Source organism: Hippocampus guttulatus, chromosome 2 (genome assembly GCF_054856545.1).
Source record: "Hippocampus guttulatus isolate MCC_2025c chromosome 2, RoL_Hgut_1.0, whole genome shotgun sequence".
In the NCBI taxonomy this organism is placed as follows: domain Eukaryota; kingdom Metazoa; phylum Chordata; class Actinopteri; order Syngnathiformes; family Syngnathidae; genus Hippocampus; species Hippocampus guttulatus.
In genome coordinates, this window is record NC_141262.1 from 36283261 (window position 1) to 36301777 (window position 18517).

Below are 18517 nucleotides of genomic sequence, written 5' to 3' on the forward strand. Positions count from 1 at the left end.
CCGGCGAATCAACCGACGTCACAGTTCTCACGAGGCGACGTTTCATCCGTAATAGTTATGAGAAGCTAATGAGACCATGATCTACAACCACCAACATATTGACATATTCTTGACTTTCGGATGTTTTGCAAAGAGGACATTGTCTATGACAGTTGAATGCAGATTACCTCCATGAGGTAGAAGACACTAGTTCCGTGTTAACACCATGCCAATGAAATACTAGAAGTGCAACGATTAACTGATTAATCAACAACTAATCAATAATCAAATCAATCAAAAACGATTTATGATCATCGATGGATTGTTTGGACCTTTTTTTGGTTTAAAATGGTCCAAATGCTCAGAATTTCAGCTTCTCATACTACCCAAATTCTGGGGTCTTCCGTGAACGTGGACTGGACATCTTTGTCTTACATCCAAATCAAACATTTGCTTTTACTTTGGGAAACAATGATCAACATATGTCGCCCTTTCTGAGATGTTGGGGATCCCGCCAGTAAGTGAATCATAATCCGTTTCAAATATGTCATGTTTTTAATGAAGCGATGCAAATCAAAAGCGTGTCCTCTAAAAATCGGATTCATCGATTAATCGACAGATTGATCAATTATTAAAATAATTGGCAGACGCCACCATCATGAATACAGCGAAACGGCGGCATTCGTGCCATTGAATGGTGGAAAGAGGTGTCAGCTTTCATGGGAATTCGAGGAAATTGTTGAGAATCAACGGGAATTTATGAGAAGACAAGGGAATAAACCGGAATTGAAAATGATTGAAGGTTGTCTCATAATAAGCAATTTACTGCGAATATGGTTTGAGGATACTAAATATAGTTTCACATAAACCTGACTAAACCGACCAAATTTTATGCAAGTACCGTACGTGCATTTTGCATTGATGTCCGTTAATGACAGAAAAAAATATTGACATTTTCAACTTATATATCAACATATGAATTCCCCAAACTCCCATAGAAAGTTTCTCCTTTGATAAAATTCACCATCTTCGTTCATTTCACATTGAAATGTAGCAAAAAAAACCAAAACAAAAAACATTCCGGAAATGTTGCAGCACTACCCATCGACTCTAACTTGTTTGTGTCTCTCCTCAAACGTATCTTTCTTCATCGCGTGGTCTTACAACGACAAGAATAAATATTTGCATTTGTTCATTTTTTAAAAATTTTTTTTTTAGCCACGCATGCATACCGATTTAATCCCGGTCCTAATAAAACCCGAGTCAATGGCCAAATGACATCGACATTGATCCTCTGAACACAACCGCGCTCGTGGTCGGGTGTGTTTGGCTTCAGCAAGTGTTAGAACAGCAACGAAGCAGCCACATAGCTTCTGGAAAGAGGCTCTTTTCACGATGAAGAGCAGGAACCCAAACATTGCCGTCTGTTCAAAAATACATTTTTAGCCCCTTTCCTTCAAAGCCTTCAGTGTGACGAGCATTCCTCCAGCATCGCGGAGCTGAAACTCATCCGGGGAATCATCGCGGTCGAAAGCGGGAATGTGATTTCCGCACGACACGTCCGCGCACTCGTCCTCGTCCTCATCTTCCTCAAAGTCATCCGGATACTCCACTTGGTCCTCAACGTCTTGGCGACACTGTAAAAAAACTGGAAGAGAGAATGCACATGAATTTGCTCAAGAGGTTTTGATCCAAACATTTCTTCGGACTGGCTTCGTGACAAAGTCCTTCAAGAAAATAATATGTTTTTTTAAAAATGGAAATGGAATGCCGAAATGTATCTGGGAAATAAGTAGGTCTGAGGTTGTCGCATTTGTGCTCTAATTTAAATTGAGACAACCCTTCTTTTAACCACACCGCATCTGAGTCTATCTGAGTATGAAGCGGAGGTGAACATTCTTGTCAGAGTGACATTGCGTTGCAGTTTTGAGGAACCGGCGGTTTCGTACACGTTTCCATTTCATTCACCGCATTTATGTCAGCTGTGCACTTTTACGTTACGGTCAAGTATGCTAAGCACTCCTGAAGTCAAGCTTTTTGTTTCTGTCGAGACACTTTTGAGTTCCCCCTAGAAACTTCTTTGATGCTTTCCCTTGATTAACTTTTATTTGAGCAGTCTAAAGCCCCCCAAAAACATGATGAAAAATGAAAACTATAATTATCCCCTTGCCCAAAATACGTGGTTTGAAAACCATCACTTAGTACAGTACACGCAAATTAATCGTCACAGAAAACCAATAGGCAACCGAGCCTATCGAATTGAATGCACTTCACACACTTTACTGACAAATGTATTCTGTATTGCCTTTGATCTAGGAGAAGGAGGAAGGTTGAATTTAGTTTACCTTACGCGGTGATCTTTTTTTTCCCTTGCATTCGACAAATGCTCAATATAGTAAAACGAATAAAAACTCAACTAAAATGAAGCCTTAAAAAATGAACTCCATCCATCCATCCATCCATCCATCCATCTTCTACCGCTTATCCGGGGCCGGGTCGCGGGGGCAGCGGCTTTAGCGGGGAAGCCCGGACTTCCCTCTCCCGAGCTACTTCTTCCAGCTCTCCCCGGGGGATCCCGAGGCGTTCCCCCTCGTTCAGGTGTAGAAAATGAACTCTAAAAAGTAATTGGAACTCATCCATCCATCCATCATCTACCGCTTATCCGGGGCCGGGTCGCGGGGGCAACAGCTTTAGCAGGGAAGCCCAGACTTCCCTCTCCCTAGCTACTTCTTCCAGCTCTCCCCGGGGGATCCCGAGACGTTCCCAGGCCAGCTGGGTGACATAGTCTCTCCAGCGTGTCCTGGGTCTTCCTCGGGGTCTCCTCCCGGTGGGACATGCCCGGAACACCTCACCAGGGAGGCGCTCAGGGGGCATCCGAATCAGATGCCCAAGCCACCTCATCTGGCTCCTCTCGATGTGGAGGAGAAGCGGCTCGACTCTGAGCCCCTCCCGGATGACCGAGCTTCTCACCTTATCTCTAAGGGAGAGCCCGGACACCCTGCGGAGAAAACTCATTTCGGCCGCTTGTAACCGGGATCTGGTTCTTTCGGTCACGACCCATAGCTCGTGACCATAGATGAGGGTTGGAACGTAGATCGACCGGTAAATTGAGAGCTTCGCCCTTTGGCTCAGCTCCTTCTTCACCACGACAGACCGATACAAAGTCCGCATCACAGCAGACGCTGCACCGATCCGCCTGTCGATCTCCCGCTCCCTCCTGCCCCCACTCGTGAATAAGACCCCAAGATACTTGAACTCCTCCACTTGGGGCAAGATCTCCTCCCCGACCTGGAGGGGGCACTCCACCCTTTTCCGACTGAGGACCATGGTTTCAGATTTGGAGGTGCTGATCTTCATCCCAACCGCTTCCCACTCGGCTGCGAAACGCTCCAGTGAGAGTTGGAGAGCCCTGTTTGAAGGAGCCAACAGCACCGCATCATCTGCAAAAAGCAGGGATGCAATACTGAGGCCCCCAAAACGGATCCCCTCAACGCTTCGGCTGCGCCTAGAAATTCTGTCCATAAAGGTTATGAACAGAATCGGCGACAAAGGGCAGCCTTGGCGGAGTCCTACCCCCACTGGAAACGATTCCGACTTACTGCCGGCAATGCGAACCAAACTCTGACATCGGTGGTATAGTGACCGAACAGCCCGTATCGGGGGGTTCGGTACCCCATACCCACGAAGCACCCCCCACAGAACTCCCCGAGGGACACGGTCAAACGCCTTCTCCAAGTCCACAAAACACATGTAGACTGGTTGGGCGAATTCCCACATACCCTCGAGGACCCTGCTAAGGGTGTAGAGCTGGTCCACTGTTCCACGGCCGGGACGAAAACCACACTGCTCCTCCTCAATCTGAGGCTCGACTTCCTGACGGACCCTCCTCTCCAGCACCCCTGAATAGACCTTACCAGGGAGGCTGAGGAGTGTGATCCCTCTGTAGTTGGAACACACCCTCCGGTCCCCCTTTTTAAAAAGAGGGACTACCACCCCGGTCTGCCAATCCAGAGGCACTCTCCCTGTTGACCACGCGATGTTGCAGAGGCGTGTCAACCAGGACAGCCCCACAACATCCAGAGCCTTGAGGAACTCCGGGCGGATCTCATCCACCCCCGGGGCCTTGCCACCGAGGAGCTTTTTAACCACATCGGTGACTTCAACCACAGAGATAGGAGAGCCCACCTCAGAGTCCCCAGGCTCTGCTTCCTCCAAGGAAGGCGTGTTGGTGGAGTTGAGGAGGTCTTCGAAGTCGGAGTTCTGATCGGGGGGGGGGGGGGCGTTCCTCCCAATCACGCCCCTCCAGGTCTCACTGTCATTGCCCACGTGAGCATTGAAGTCCCCCAGCAGAACAAGGGAGTCCCCAGCAGGGGTACTCTCCAGCACACCCTCCAAAGGACTCCAAAAAGGGTGGGTATGCTGAGCTGCTGTTTGGTGCGTATGCACAAACAACAGTCAGGACCCGTCCACCCACCCGAAGGCGGAGGGAGGCAACCCTCTCGTCTACCGGTGTGAACCCCAATGTACAGGCACTGAGCCGGGGGGCAATGAGTATGCCCACACCTGCTCTGCGCCTCTCACCTTGAGCAACTCCAGAGTGGAAGAGAGTCCAACCCCTCTCGAGAGAACTGGTACCAGAAGCCAGGCTGTGTGTGGAGGCAAGTCCGACTATATCCAGTCGGAAATTCTCTGCCTCACACACCAGCTCGGGCTCCTTCCCTGCCAGAGAGGTGACATTCCATGTCCCAAGAGCTAGCTTCTGCAGCCGAGGATCGGACCGCCAGGGTCCCCGCCTTTGGCTGCCGCCCAGCTCACATTGCACCCGACCCCTTTGGCCCCTCTCATGGGTGGTGAGCCCATGGGAAGGGGGACCCACGTTGCCTCTTCGGGCTGTGCCCGGCCGGGCCCCATGGGTGTAGGCCCGGCCACCAGGCGCTTGCCAACGAGCCCCACCTCCAGGCCTGGCTCCAGAGGGGGGCCCCGGTGACCCGCGTCCGGGCAAGGGAAACCTTGGTCCATATATTTTTGTCATCATAAGGGGTCTTTGAGCCGTGCTTTGTCTGGCCCCTCACCTAGAACCTGTTTGCCATGGGTGACCCTGCCAGGGGCATAAAGCCCCAGACAACTTAGCTCCTAGGATCATTGGGACACACAAACCCCTCCACCACGGTAAGGTGACGACTCACGGAGGGGTAATTGGAACTAACTGAAAAAAAAAGTCCAAACAAAGTAAAAGCTATGATGAAAAAGGTACAACTATTGTAGACCTGGAAAGCGGGTGCCAAAAATCAGGCTTCGGTAGCTACTTTGGTTTTGAGTTGCCGGGTCAGTGCAGCAGCCAGAATTTCTTCAGTGGGGTGACAAAACAGCTCAGTGCGGCGTGGCCAGCAGCGGCCGTACGCCCTCCGTCATTCGTTATCGTACGCTGTCAGGCTTTCACGAAATAAAATTCACGCAAATCCAGAACGATGGCCGGCACACTCATAGTCGAGGAGGAACACATCCCAGTAAAAAGCAATATTTGCTGAGCTTATTTTCATAGATGATGCCACTTTCTTTGCTTTGATTTACTATCTCGTTGTCTCCATCTATCTCATGTGCTGATTCGCCACCGAACAGCCAATCAAAGTGATGCGCTCTATTGCCGCTCTACGGCGATTCGGCGTTGCGATGTGAATTACCGAGGCACTCGGCAGAGCGTCTCCTTGTCGATGAGAACGATTGTTGGCTTTGTTCCGCCAACGAAAAATTTCGCTCCTCATCCTCATCCAAATCATCAGGGTAGGTGCGGCCGCAGGGACTCTGGCCACCGGCGCAGATGCGGCCCTCCTCCGCATCATCCTCGCCATTCGGCGTATCGTTACACCGAACGCGCCGTAAGTGATCTTGCACAAAGGCGCCGTCAACTATACGGGCAGCGCTCGGCCTGTTTCGGGGTTGAATGTTTAACATTCTCTGGATTAAAGAAGAGATGTTTGGAGAGTAAAGTTCAGGCACCGGTTCGTACTCTCCTTTGGTGATCTTGCAGAAGAGACCGAGGAGGTTGGAGGCTGCAAATGGAGGCGTGAGAGCGCAGATCTCATAGAGCAGGCAGCCCAGAGCCCAGATGTCGCACTCGCAGCTGTAAGGCGCATCCCGGCAGAGTTCTGGGCTCAGGTAGTGGGGAGTTCCCACACACGTGGAGGCCATGTCAGCCGTGTTGGTCATCACTCTGGATACCCCAAAGTCAGCCAACTTCACCACGCCTTGTTTTGTGAGCAACACATTTGAGGTTTTGATGTCCCCGTGAAGTATTTTCACTTCATGTATGTAACTCACGGCCAGAGCGACCTGCGCAAACCAGCCCATGACCGTACTCTCCGTGAAGAAGTCGTTGGGTTTCCTCTCTCGGACTCTGTCATCTAACGTGCCTCCGTCGCAGTAGTCCATCACAATAGAAATAAAGCCGCCATCGGGGCTCACAAAAGCCTCGCTGCAGTGCACGATGTGAGGCTGCTTCAGCTTTTTAATGATCTCCGCCTCTTGAAGAACAGCCCCCTGTGTCCGTGCGCTCTCCAGTTTGATCCTCTTCACCGCATGCAGTGCCTCTGACTCAACGTGTCTCATCAGGAAAACCTCTCCCGATGCTCCTCTGCCCAAACGCATCACCTTCTCGTACTTGTCCATCGTCTCGAGCAGAGCCGGGAGGCTGCCTGCTCGATACGAGACTGCTAGCGAGGTCTTTTGTGTTGTCGTTGCTATAGGGACCGGACGCTTTGAAAACCGAGAGGAGGGCCTTTTGTGTTGCGCTCAGAAATGTTTAAGGAGTCCTACTTTTGTACCTTTCTCCAAAAGTGAATCCGTGAGTGTGCTTTTGGCTCAACTATTCATTATATTTGTTATGTGTTAAAAATATTAAACCTTATCTAGATGTGACTCCATAATTCATTTAAAGTTTTCCCTGGGTCCGCAACTTTCCAGTATGGTCAATGTATTTTTGTGACACGCTGCTCACAATGCAATGGCTGTAAAGTTATAACTGATAGTTACGGCCATTGCCGATTTAGTTGAGCAAGTATAAGAACAATGTGGATAAACTATTTTAAAAAAAAGCTAGAAAATGCTGGAAAGTTGAATGAATAAATATGAAATCATGTGGAATGATATTGAATTAAATATAATTATGTGGAACAAGATGGAAAATGAAAATGGATGGATGGATAATTAATTATGTGGAATGGTATTGTTGAAAAAAGTGCAATATGTAGAAGAGCGGTATGGAATGCTATTAACTGATTGATAATTTTATGAAAATATGTGGCATGATGTGAAACGATATCGAACAATCTGCCATGATGTGGAATTATATTGGTGAAAAATATGCAATATGTTTGGGAATTGTGGGAATGTTGAAAATTGTTCCCAATGTGAATTGGACGAGCTGGCATTTTTCAATTTCAAATGGGAACGAATGATGATTTTTTTGGGGGGGCGTGGGGGGGGGGGGACTGCCATTGTTGGAATGGAAAAACCCAGTAGCCCGCCTGATGTTAATGTTCGGAATATGTTGGTAAAATAGCATGGTTGGTAAATTGGACTGGTCAGAATCAATTGAGAAATGTTGAAGAACGAGGGTGTCGAAAAATGAAGAGGGTAAAATATCATATCGTCAAATTGTGGAGTAGAAAATATTAACGCAATTATCATGTTTTTGTAAATTGTAAATCCAATCAGGAGGATTAGAAAGTGGCAAAAAAAGGTTGAGAAACCACTTCGTGTCTTGTCAACGACTCAACAACACTTTGCTGTACACCAGATGGCGGAATAAACACAAGCTGGCTACAATGTAGCAATATGTCGCCGTAGAAGAAGACAGCACACGCGTCTACTGCGCATGGGCAACCTAACAAACGTGATGGCATGCGCGAAAGTGCTGTTTACATCGTCCTCCCTTGTTTGAATTTCACGAAACAGTCACTTGAAATGCCACCAAAGGGTAAAGGTGGCAAGGGTGCCAAAGGTTCGTACTCAATTAATTGTGCATTTTTGTTTTTGCTTGAAAATGTTCACATTGTCTCAAATCGGGACTCGTATTGTGGCGTAAACTTGCTACTGTGGTTTTATTTCATGCATCTACTGTGCTATACGTATAGTACATAGGCTGCTTGACAGTTCCTCGTTTCTCAACATTGTGGTCAGGAGGTGCATCGGGAAGTGCGGAGACCGAGAAGAAGGAGAAGGCACCAAAAGGAGGCACTGCTGTCAAGGTTTGATAGATCTTTTACTCGTTCCTTTCTGTCTATCTACTTGGTTAGCCGAAGCCAAAGTACTCGCGTGCACATTTCGCCCAGGTTCGCCACATCCTCTGCGAAAAACATGGGAAATGCATGGAGGCGATGGAGAAATTGAAAGCGGGAGTTCGTTTCAGCGAAGTTGCATCACAATACAGTGAAGACAAAGCGAGACAAGGAGTAAGAACAACTTTTAGTCAAGTGATTCCTTAGCATTAACTGCAAAACCGAATTTCACTTGTGTTCTTTTGATTGCAGTCATTGTACAATTGTTTTGGAAAGGAAAGGGAACTAAACACTGAATTTGTCAAGAAAATATTTTGGCTAATGTTCAATGTTTTGGACAGGGTGATCTGGGTTGGATGAGCCGAGGATCCATGGTTGGACCTTTCCAAGAGGCCGCTTTTAACTTGGCCATCTCTTCTATGGATAAGCCTGTTTACACAGACCCTCCTGTCAAGACCAAATTTGGTTACCACATCATTATGGTGGAGGGGAAAAAGTAATGGGGCACCACAATTTTACATTTTGCTCGATTGTAAATATTATTATTCCAGTTAGTCCCTTGATGCAATGTCTGCAAAGAAGAAAGATTAAAAAAAACGAAACGATTACTTTGTCATATTACTTGTACACGGCCATGTTATTTGGTTAACCATTTAAATTCACACAACTCAAACTAATGAATGAATAGTTAGTCGAGTCCATTGAAGGTACGGGACTGCCTTTGAAGGACAATATCAAAGTTGGAATGTTGTACACAATAAGCAATTACTGAGTATGCGTGTTAACGGATCCACCGGCTATTATGTAAAATGAACCACATGGCAGAGCTCTAGAAATGTCCTTATTGTATCTCACCCAAAAATAAAACTATAGGTTTTGCCTTAACAATGATGGTGCTAAATACGATACAATGCAATACAATACATGCTGATTTATAGAGCGCTTTCACAACAGCGGCAGCTGTAACAAAGCGCTTATTGTCTGATTGTGTTAATGTTTAGGTTTATATGTATACTGTATAGAAAGAGAGAGGGAGCACGAAAGCGGGCAGCCCAGAGCCTAGATGTCACATAAAAGATGTTATTGTAGTATGTTAACCTGTCTGTATCTTAAAAAAACAACAAAAAACATTTCATTATTTCAAAGTAGGATAAAAGCATACTGTACAATCCAACCCTCATTTATCCCACTTCTTTGTGATTATGCATAAATCACATTTTCCGTTACCATGATGATGTTATTTTTCAATATATTTTGCAGTCCTAATTAAAACAAAATCTTCAGTCCAGCCCACCGAGTATTTATATAATCAGGTTTGTTGAACCCCCCCAAAAATGCTACTTTATGATTGATCTTGTGTTGTGCACGAATGAGTGGATGTGAGGCTCTGTTGTTGCGGTGTAGATAAAGCGCTATATAAGCGCTACATAAGTACTCCATTTTCGTTTTCCATTTGTAAACAAATGCAGTCTTTTTTTCTGTTTAAGATAAGATAAGAAAAGAAAAGAAAACCTTTATTAGTCTCGCAATGGAGAAATTCCCAATTCACAGCAGCAAAGTTACGAAAGGAAGAAGTAGAACAACAAAATATAGGAGCCGCCGGAAAGGCGGCCGCTCTCGCGGCGCCGTTTTGAAGTCAAAATAACAAAAAGAACACAACACAACACGTAGGACACAGACAGTCGTGCGATCTTCGCCACTTTTCTGCATACGCTTTGTTGTCTGAAGCGGTTCTAGATGAAAGGGGAGAGGATCAAAGTGTCCTTGCACCGGCGGCTCAGAGACGGCGCGCTGAAAATGGGCACACGTCTGCTAATTTGTTCATTAATTGTCAATACGAAAATTAAAAAAAAGCCAAGTTAATATTTACGTAGACATGCAATTTTCCCTTTATTTGATCAAATATACAATTAATTGTAAATAAAATGGTAGTTGATCACATAAACGACCAATTAAATATTGAAATTAAATACAGTCTTCTAGCCACTTTTTTAAAATATAAATATTTTACCCGATCCTAAAATATAATGATGGATGTTTTTTGTTTTTGATTTTAAAACTCTAATTAACAAAACATGAAGTCCCGACATTTGAGTCTCAGTTTGATTGGCGGTTGATGGGAGTGTCGCGTCATCCAGGCCACCAGGTGTCAGCAGTGCGCTGCTCGAGCTCGGCGAATTCCTGCTTTGACGTTGCTGAGGCTCGCTAGGTGATTGGCGAGCTAAGATGGCGGCGCCAGAGGAGCCTGAATTATCTCAGGCGCAGACCGAAAAACTCCTCCAATTTCAGGTGAACGACGACTAATACACGACCCGAAGCCAGTTCATTTTTGCCATCATACAATGGGGTGTGTTCTTCGAGCGCCGACTGGCACCGCTGGTCCAAATGTCAAGTGTTTGAAGCTTTTTCACACAGTCAACTTCGAGACCGGGCAACTTCGGCGCTAACGTTAGAACCAAAGCTAGCGTTAGCTAGCATATCTTGCGAGTCAGCGGACTTTATAAGGGATTGGATTTATTTGAATTGCAGGCGATCGCTCGTGCCTTCAACAGAGCCCAAGACGTAATGCTCCGGTGTTAACTAAACATTAGTTTGGATCAGATTTGCTGAGATTACGGCTCCGGTGTCACGACATCGCCGACCCCTTGTTTCAATGAGTTCCGTTTATCAGGACAGTCGGGACCTATCTGTCACTAAAGTTTTGCCACGTGTCTTTGAAGTCATCTTTGGACAAATTTTGGATTGTTATAATGAAAACGACCCAATGCATGCTTTAATCTGCTGTTGGAACTGTACCATAGTGCGCTTTCCTTGATGGGCAGTTACAGACCGAGTAGCTCCTCCGCTAACCTTCCGCATCATGCTAGAAATGTTGTGTTGAATGTTAATTTTGCCCGTTGTTAACTTGCATGTCAAGTAACGTTCGAGTTTATAAACTTCATCCATATATTTTCTTTCTGGCAGGACCTTACCGGCTTGGAATCAATCGATCAATGTCGACGCACATTGGAGCAGCATAATTGGAACATTGAGGTAACCCGCCAAAGCTTTCATACGTTGACAAGTCAACTTTTGTCGCACCATATCGTTCTACGTCAGCCACAACCATTAAACGTTTGGCTTCAACAATAATGCGCAATGCTGTTTGCGTAAACCATCGTAGCTGGAGTTTGTCTTAAATTGCTCCATGGACAGCACTTTGTATGCAGCGATGGCTGTTTGAAAGTGCTCTAGAAATACAGTTGAGTTGAGTAGTGTAGAATTGCACTGCACCTTACGAAGAAATGTTTTTGGGGATTTCCAAAAGAAAATGACCCTGTAAACCAGTAGCTCTACGGGGTCATGGAGAAGGGCTTTTCGTGCTTGGTCAGAATGTGGGCTTCAGGTGCACCTGGCGAGTATAGCCTCATCCTATTTTCCCACAAGTGTTGTTCCCGTTGTGAGTTTTGACTTTTTCCCTTCAGGGGTCATGATTAATTTAAATGTTTTGCCTTTCAGGCTGCAGTGCAAGACAGGCTCAACGAGGAGGAAGGCGTGCCCAGTGTGTTCAACCCTCCGCCATCCAGACCATTACAGGTCAACACAACAGACCACCGAGTATATAGTTATATTGTCTCCAGGCCGCAACCCAGGGTAGGTCCGCTGCCTTATACTGGAAAAATGACTTTTTCAGTGCTAGTGGATAAATGGTCGAGCTCGCGTTTGAACCCGATAAGATTTTCAATTTTTTTTTCCCCCCTCATTGATTTAATTGGCTTTGTATTCCAGGGTTTGCTAGGATGGAGTTATTACTTGATAATGCTACCTTTCAGATTTACATATTACACACTTCTGGACATGTTCAGGTAAGAAGACTCGATGGATATGCACCTTGAGCTTGGGGAAAGATCACAGAAGAGCTCTATTTTGTCTTCCAGGTTTGCCCTGCGGTTTGTGCGGCCGGACCCCCGCGGTCGTGTTACGGACCCCGTTGGGGATGTTGTTTCATTTATTCGTAGTTTTGAGGAAAAGTACGGTCGCTCACATCCGGTTTTTTACCAGGGAGCGTACAGTCAAGTGAGTTCGGAGGATTGCCTGATTGATTGATTGCATAATAGTAATTAACTGGTTGTCAAGAATTTGCCCGTTGTAGGGCTGAACAATTTATCAAATCTAAATCGACATCGCAACGTCGTGGAATTCCGTTTTCAAATCGCAGACTGCAAATTTGACAAATTAAAAAAAAAAGATCATTTTGGTCAGTTGGTAGGCTTAATTTTATAAACACATTTATTTTCTATATTTATGCAATGTCTGGTGTAGTCCACTTGTTTACACGTCTTTCTTTCATGAAACGTGGAGTCGCGAAGCCAGTTTTGTTTGCATTGTTGATGTAATCTGACTTCATGACTCACTGACTGAATCCCTAACATACAGCAAGTCAAAGTGTTTAGTATGTTAACAATTTAACTTAATTTAGGTGGAGAAAATGTTTTTCACATTAATGTGTTGTTCATTTGCCTTAATTTAATGTAAGCCTTATCCAAAAGACCACAACATTTATGTACAGTAAATCCGATATTGTTTATTGTAATGGAGATTAATTTATTGCTTGTGTTTGTTAAAAAAGAAAATACAAGGGAAGACGACCCTGAAAAAAAAAAGGCATATCAAATCGCAATTTCAATATTTGGGGGTTGGTGGGGAATCACGGTTCTATTGTTTTTCGAAATTGTACATCCCTAGTCGTTTGTGCGCAACGGACATTTGATGAATTAGCTCTAGGAGCAATTGAATCAGCTATGGGAAGTAGAGCAAGAGCCACAAAAACCTCCATTATGGCATAACTCTTTCAGGAACCATTAAGCTGCTCAGAAATTCAGAATGTTCAACAAAAGCTTCTCCCGCAAATACGCATTAAAAAAAATCGAATCTTATGTTTGAGCCCAAATCTATGGTGGCCTAAAATGCGGTTGTTGTTTTTTTTTGCAATAAATGATCTTACACATGTTGACAGGCATTAAATGATGCCAAACGGGAGCTCCGCTACCTTCTAGTGTACCTCCATGGAGACGATCATCAAGACACTGATGAATTTTGCCGGTATGTGTTGTGGACCTGATGTTGACGCCGAGTCATGTACTTGTTGGTCTTCTGCTGTCTACAGACGTTCGCAAAGCGCGTGAACAGTTTGTGAAAGCATAGATTAATTTTGTGCTGCCGTGTCATTCTCTGTAGCTCCACATTATGTACAGAAGAGGTAGTGACCTTTGTCAACAGCCGAATGCTGTTCTGGGCATGCTCAACAAGCAAACCTGAGGGCTACAGAGGTAAACGGACGAGTTCCTATTTAACTCAACATTCACTCCCGCATGTTGTTTAGCGGTGTCTTTTTCAGTTGGGCACAAGGGCGAGTAAAAATAATAATGTGTGAACATGTGTTGTTGGTTCTGCTGCTTTTCCTCAAATTTTGAACACCGCACCCAAATATACTCGAGGCAGTAAGTAGTACGGTTCTCCGCCACCCCAAACTACAACCGCAACGATAAACAGGCTTGGTGGTGTACTGGCACATTCGGGATCGATTGAAAATGCAAATGCCATTGATACATTTCCAAGCCAACAAAAACAACAAACAAACAAACCCAGACAAAAATTTGTGGAAGCTGCTTTAAATAAAAAAAAGAAATAACTAAACATGACTGTTGATGTGTTATTGTGGACGCACTGTTCATAAAGTGGGTTTTTATGGTACTGCCATTTTTTTCACAGATGCCTCATACTTTTCCTTTTTTTTTTTTTAAACTGAATTTCATGTTCAAAGTAAAGTGAATCCATTGGTTACATATTGGATATCTCTACACCGGTGAAATGCAATGATCGACTGATTATCATGCCCAAAATATGACCTCAATAATAGGCCGCAAAATGGGAAAATAAATCAAAACTTGCGGTCAACCTGGTGGGTTGAGGATATAACTCCAAGAGACCTTTTCTTTTTGCTAGGCCCGATGTGTGTACATTTGCTACAAGTTTGACAACAGCTCGCAGCATTGTGGACTCATACGAGCTTCTGTCCATTCCATTTAGTTTCCCAAGCCTTGCGGGAGAACACTTATCCATTCCTGGCCATGATCATGCTGAAGGATCGCAAGATGACAGTCGTCGGCCGCCTCGAGGGTCTCATCCAGCCGGAGGACTTTGTCAGTCAGCTCACCTTCATTATGGAGGCCAACCAAACATATCTGATGTCTGAGCGCCTTGAAAGGTACCGACACCGGTAGAACTCTCAAGACAATTGTATTGAGAGTAAGAGCATCGGATTGCAAAATATAATACAAACCATGTAACGCTGTAACGGGCCCTCTCTGTTTACAGCGAACACATTTTCCCCACATCAACCTATCGGCTCACAATATACATGATTAATGAAAATAAAAAGAACCCCACCCAAATGTTTGCATTTTCCATAAAGGGGTGGGTCAGAGGGGGCTATGCGAATCCACAGCTGCCGAACTGCAGGCGTGCGTGTGCCTCTCGCTCGTTCTAAAACGAACCTACGGCCGTAGCTTCCTGTAGGCGTACAAAGTAGGATTACAGAGGATGACAATTTTCAAGAAAAACGAGGCTGTGCTGAAATACTCCATTGTTCTTTCAAATTTGCACTCAAAACTAAATTATGTGCCTCCATACAGTGGTTGACAGTGGAATTACACCCAAAACAGAAGAGAGATGGGACTGTAAACTTGGAGGCCCATTTCATTTATTTTGAACAACCCATTTACATTGAGAGTTGTTTCAAAAATCTGTTAGAGGGTGACGCACAATTCTTACACTTGCATGCGTATTGTACAAATCCATATATTGGATTGGATGAAACTTTATTGTCAAATGTACTGTATGTGAAACATAGAGCACAGATGAAATTTCTTCCGTCTCAACACAAAACAAGAGGAGCCGCCGCGGGTGTCCGCGCCGCCGTCAAAAGAAAAGTTAACAGAAAAATGACAAAATAATACAAAACAACACGTGAGACACAGACAATCGTGCACTCTTAACCACTTTCCTGCATACACTTTGTTGTCTGAAGCAGTTATAGATGAAAGAGGACCATCTATATATATATATAAAAATGATTGTCTAAAAAAAAAATGACATAGCTTGGGTGCAAAAAATGAACCGCGAAAAAGTGAGGCTTCACTGTGGATGAATGTTTTCTATTTTCAGAGAGGAGAGGAGTCAGACCCAAGTACTAAGACAACAGCAAGACGAGGCGTACCAGGCATCCCTCCGTGCTGACCAGGAGAAGGACCGAAAGAAGCGAGAGGAGGAGGAGCAACGGAGGCAAGAGGAGGAGAAGGTCCGGCAATGCGCTCTCGCGGAGGAGCGGAGACGACGAGTGAGTCTCACCGCGCGTCGCAAACCATTACCCTGTTAAATAAACAATCCGGGTCATATTGCGATCGTCTTCTGCCAGACACTGGAAGAGGAGAAGGAGAGGAAGTCGGAATGTCTCCCGCCGGAGCCGCTTACAGACGATCCAGAAAGTGTCAAAATAGTGTTCAAGCTGCCCAATGACACGCGCGTGGAAAGACGATTCCTCTTCGGGCAGTCGCTTACGGTGAGTCTTCACTCAGGGATGTCATTTGTGTATGCTAAAACTATACTCGAAATTCGGTTCAATTTTTGGGTTTTTCACTTGATGTTCATCAATATAGTTTGAATGAACCACCTAAAAAAAAAATTGACATTGCTATATATTATTTGAATGATCCATTTGACATTAAAAAAAGTCCCACAATACTAACGTGGCAAGAGTCAGATTGATAATGGGAATCATTCAAAGGAGTTCCCCACACTGTCGGTCTGGGATCGCTCCAATGTTATCCGCTTCGGGAAAGTTGGGACGTTCGGTACGATACTTTGAGATGATTGAGCAATGCGGCAACGTGTGCACGCCCACCGCATTGGTCCTCCGGTGTTGCCACGTTTGGTTCCCCTGGCTGCCCGCCAGTCGACCGGTGAGCGCATCGGCCTCGCACCGGAGAGCTGCGGGGCCAGATTCCGGCTCTGGCCATCCTGTGTGGAATTTGCATGTTCTCCCTGTGCCCGTGTGGCTTTTCTCGGGGTACTCCCCTCCCACATTTCACAGACGTGCATGGCAGGTTAATGGAACACGCCAAGTTGTCCGTAGGTGTGATCGAGATGACTTCCATTATAATTAGTCCATTATTTGAACTTGAAAGCCCAAATATACAGTACATATTGAACTAAAATTAAACTAAAGGGGAAATGAGAAACGTGCTTTCTTAATGGTGTCCCAATCTAATTGCCTGATCAGAATTCAGCTCCGATCACATGCTTTTCAGCTAATCGGGCATCGTTGAACAAAGATGGGTTTTCCTTATTTTCTGAGATTGTATAGCTTACAAAGTGATCGCATCATCTGAAGATATCCATCCATCCATTTTCCGAAGCGCTTGATCCTCACTAGGGTCGCGGGGGGTGCCGGAGCCTCTCCCAGCCGTCTTCGGGCCGTAGGCGGGGGACACCCCGAATCGGTTGCCAGCCAATCGCAGGGCACACGGAGACGAACGACCATCCGCGCCCACACTCACACCTAGGGACAATTTACAGCGTCCAATCAACCTGCCGCGCATGTTTTTGGAATGCGGGAGGAAACCGGAGCACCCGGAGAAAACCCACGCGGGCCCGGGGAGAACGTGCAAACTCCACACAGGGAGGCCGGAGCCGGAATCGAACCCGGTACCTCTGCGCTGTGAAGCCGACGTGCCAACCGCCGGACTACCGGGCCGCCCGCATCTGAAGATATACTGTACATATCTTGTCTAAGTAGTTTAATGTTGTTTTATGTTACGTTTAGTTTTTTGTGATGCACAGTGGTCAGAGTGGCAGTAAAAGAAGCGCACCCACTTTTTTTTTGCGACAAAATTTTCATTTCAAATCAACCCGACTGTATTTATGGAGCACTTAATATAGCACCGCTGCTTCCAAAGTGCTCTTTATGGAGCAAAAATAAGTCGTATAACACCAAAGATGGTTTATACAACAGAAGATGCACAAAAACAGTCAAATGAAAAGCAAGCGTCGAGCCGAGTCAAGAGCCAAAGACGAAAAATGGAAACGCACGTAACAGCCGAGCGTCGTCTTTCCAATAGTTTGTAAATGTCCCAAGATATTCATTCATCTTTTTCTTTCTCAGGTAATCTATGACTTCCTGTTCTCGTTGAAAGAAAGCCCGGAGAAGTTTCAGATTGTCACCAACTTCCCTCGCCGAGTGCTGCCCTGCCTTCCGACCGAGGAGCGGCCCAACCCTCCCACGCTGAAAGAGGCGGGGCTCAGCCGTTCCGAGGTCCTTTTTGTTCAGGATCTTACGGACGATTAAAAAGCAAAACGAAAAGACCTCGAGCCGCATCTGTGCGGGAACACCTTCTCCAATGCTCAGCCGTACCCCCACTCCTTTGTCCTTTTTTTGTTGAATGGCCACGAAGGGATCATTGAGTAAAAATCTGGAATTTTGTCCAATTCCCCTTGGGCAGTTGTCGTTCGCCTGCGTTTACAGGGTTCCCAATAGCCTGGAAAGTCTTGAATTTTATTAAATATTTGTTGAAGTTAATCTTTGAATCCCTTTTTGTCCACAGAGGTCTCATCTCATGTGTATCGGTTGCCCGTTCATGTTGTCTTTACCCATGACTCAAGTACGTAGTTATTGCAGAGGCTGGTATTCCCTCCACTGAGAAAATATTCCGACAAGTAGCTGGGTCTCTTGCTAAACCGCATGACCAAAATGACCTTAGAGTAATTCGCCTTGGCTTTGTTTTAGTATTGTCAGAAAGAAAGAAAAAAATGTTTGACACCGGTTAGAAATGCCTTTGAGTTTCCATTCCTTGTCTTCTTTTTTACTTCCGTATGACGCGTAAGACAGCCAGATTTCGACTAAAAGGAAACATGGGAACCCTGTTTTAAACGAATAACGTGTACATAAGTGTTCATAAACATGGAGTTTGCCCGTCCCACCCCAACTCATCTGTGTCATATAATGACCGGATGCATGTTGACTGTGCAGACTGACGCTCAAGTTTCACAAAAGGGGCCACGGCTTTTTTTCCCCATGTGACCTGCTCTGCTAGGCTGCCGTCACTCACCACCGTTTTGCTTGTAACATCCAAATAAACTCTTGTAAAGATGACATTTCCCCAGCTATAAATAAAAAAAAAGTGGGTTTATTGAACATTTGTGGTTGCGTCCGTTTGAAATGAGAC

General features: G+C 45.4%; 3 protein-coding genes across 3 annotated transcripts; 2 read left to right on the forward strand and 1 right to left on the reverse strand.

Moving 5' to 3' along the window:
• Positions 1–579: 579 nt before the first annotated feature.
• Positions 580–6645, reverse strand: nek12 (NIMA-related kinase 12). The gene is made up of 2 exons (XM_086106079.1): positions 5661–6645; positions 580–1627 (listed from the first exon to the last, which is right to left on the reverse strand). Exons 1-2 carry the CDS (start codon positions 6643–6645, stop codon positions 1422–1424), a joined length of 1191 nt encoding a protein of 396 aa, XP_085962205.1. The 3' UTR covers positions 580–1421.
• A 1197-nt stretch (positions 6646–7842) lies between these two features.
• Positions 7843–8860, forward strand: pin4 (protein (peptidylprolyl cis/trans isomerase) NIMA-interacting, 4 (parvulin)). The gene is made up of 4 exons (XM_086106080.1): positions 7843–7978; positions 8158–8225; positions 8310–8429; positions 8597–8860. Exons 1-4 carry the CDS (start codon positions 7879–7881, stop codon positions 8753–8755), a joined length of 447 nt encoding a protein of 148 aa, XP_085962206.1. The 5' UTR covers positions 7843–7878; the 3' UTR covers positions 8756–8860.
• Positions 8861–10412: 1552 nt separating this feature from the next.
• faf2 (Fas associated factor family member 2) lies at positions 10413–18486 on the forward strand. The gene is made up of 11 exons (XM_086105932.1): positions 10413–10544; positions 11220–11288; positions 11754–11888; positions 12024–12100; positions 12173–12311; positions 13252–13337; positions 13473–13564; positions 14325–14502; positions 15462–15633; positions 15712–15855; positions 17458–18486. Exons 1-11 carry the CDS (start codon positions 10482–10484, stop codon positions 17638–17640), a joined length of 1338 nt encoding a protein of 445 aa, XP_085962058.1. The 5' UTR covers positions 10413–10481; the 3' UTR covers positions 17641–18486.
• Positions 18487–18517: the final 31 nt, after the last annotated feature.

Bases quoted from the DNA above. Each gene is read 5' to 3' on its own strand.
- pin4 (XM_086106080.1), top strand. From the start codon at position 7,879: ATGCGCGAAAGTGCTGTTTACATCGTCCTCCCTTGTTTGAATTTCACG. The intron at 7,979-8,157 runs GTTCGTACTCAA...CATTGTGGTCAG, and splicing joins AGGTGGCAAGGGTGCCAAAG to GAGGTGCATCGGGAAGTGCG. The intron at 8,430-8,596 runs GTAAGAACAACT...TGTTTTGGACAG, and splicing joins AAGACAAAGCGAGACAAGGA to GGTGATCTGGGTTGGATGAG.
- nek12 (XM_086106079.1), bottom strand. From the start codon at position 6,645: ATGGACAAGTACGAGAAGGTGATGCGTTTGGGCAGAGGAGCATCGGGA. The intron at 1,628-5,660 runs GTAATTCACATC...TCTCTCTTCCAG, and splicing joins ACGCTCTGCCGAGTGCCTCG to TTTTTTTACAGTGTCGCCAA.
- faf2 (XM_086105932.1), top strand. From the start codon at position 10,482: ATGGCGGCGCCAGAGGAGCCTGAATTATCTCAGGCGCAGACCGAAAAA. The intron at 12,312-13,251 runs GTGAGTTCGGAG...ACATGTTGACAG, and splicing joins ACCAGGGAGCGTACAGTCAA to GCATTAAATGATGCCAAACG. The intron at 15,856-17,457 runs GTGAGTCTTCAC...TTTCTTTCTCAG, and splicing joins TCTTCGGGCAGTCGCTTACG to GTAATCTATGACTTCCTGTT.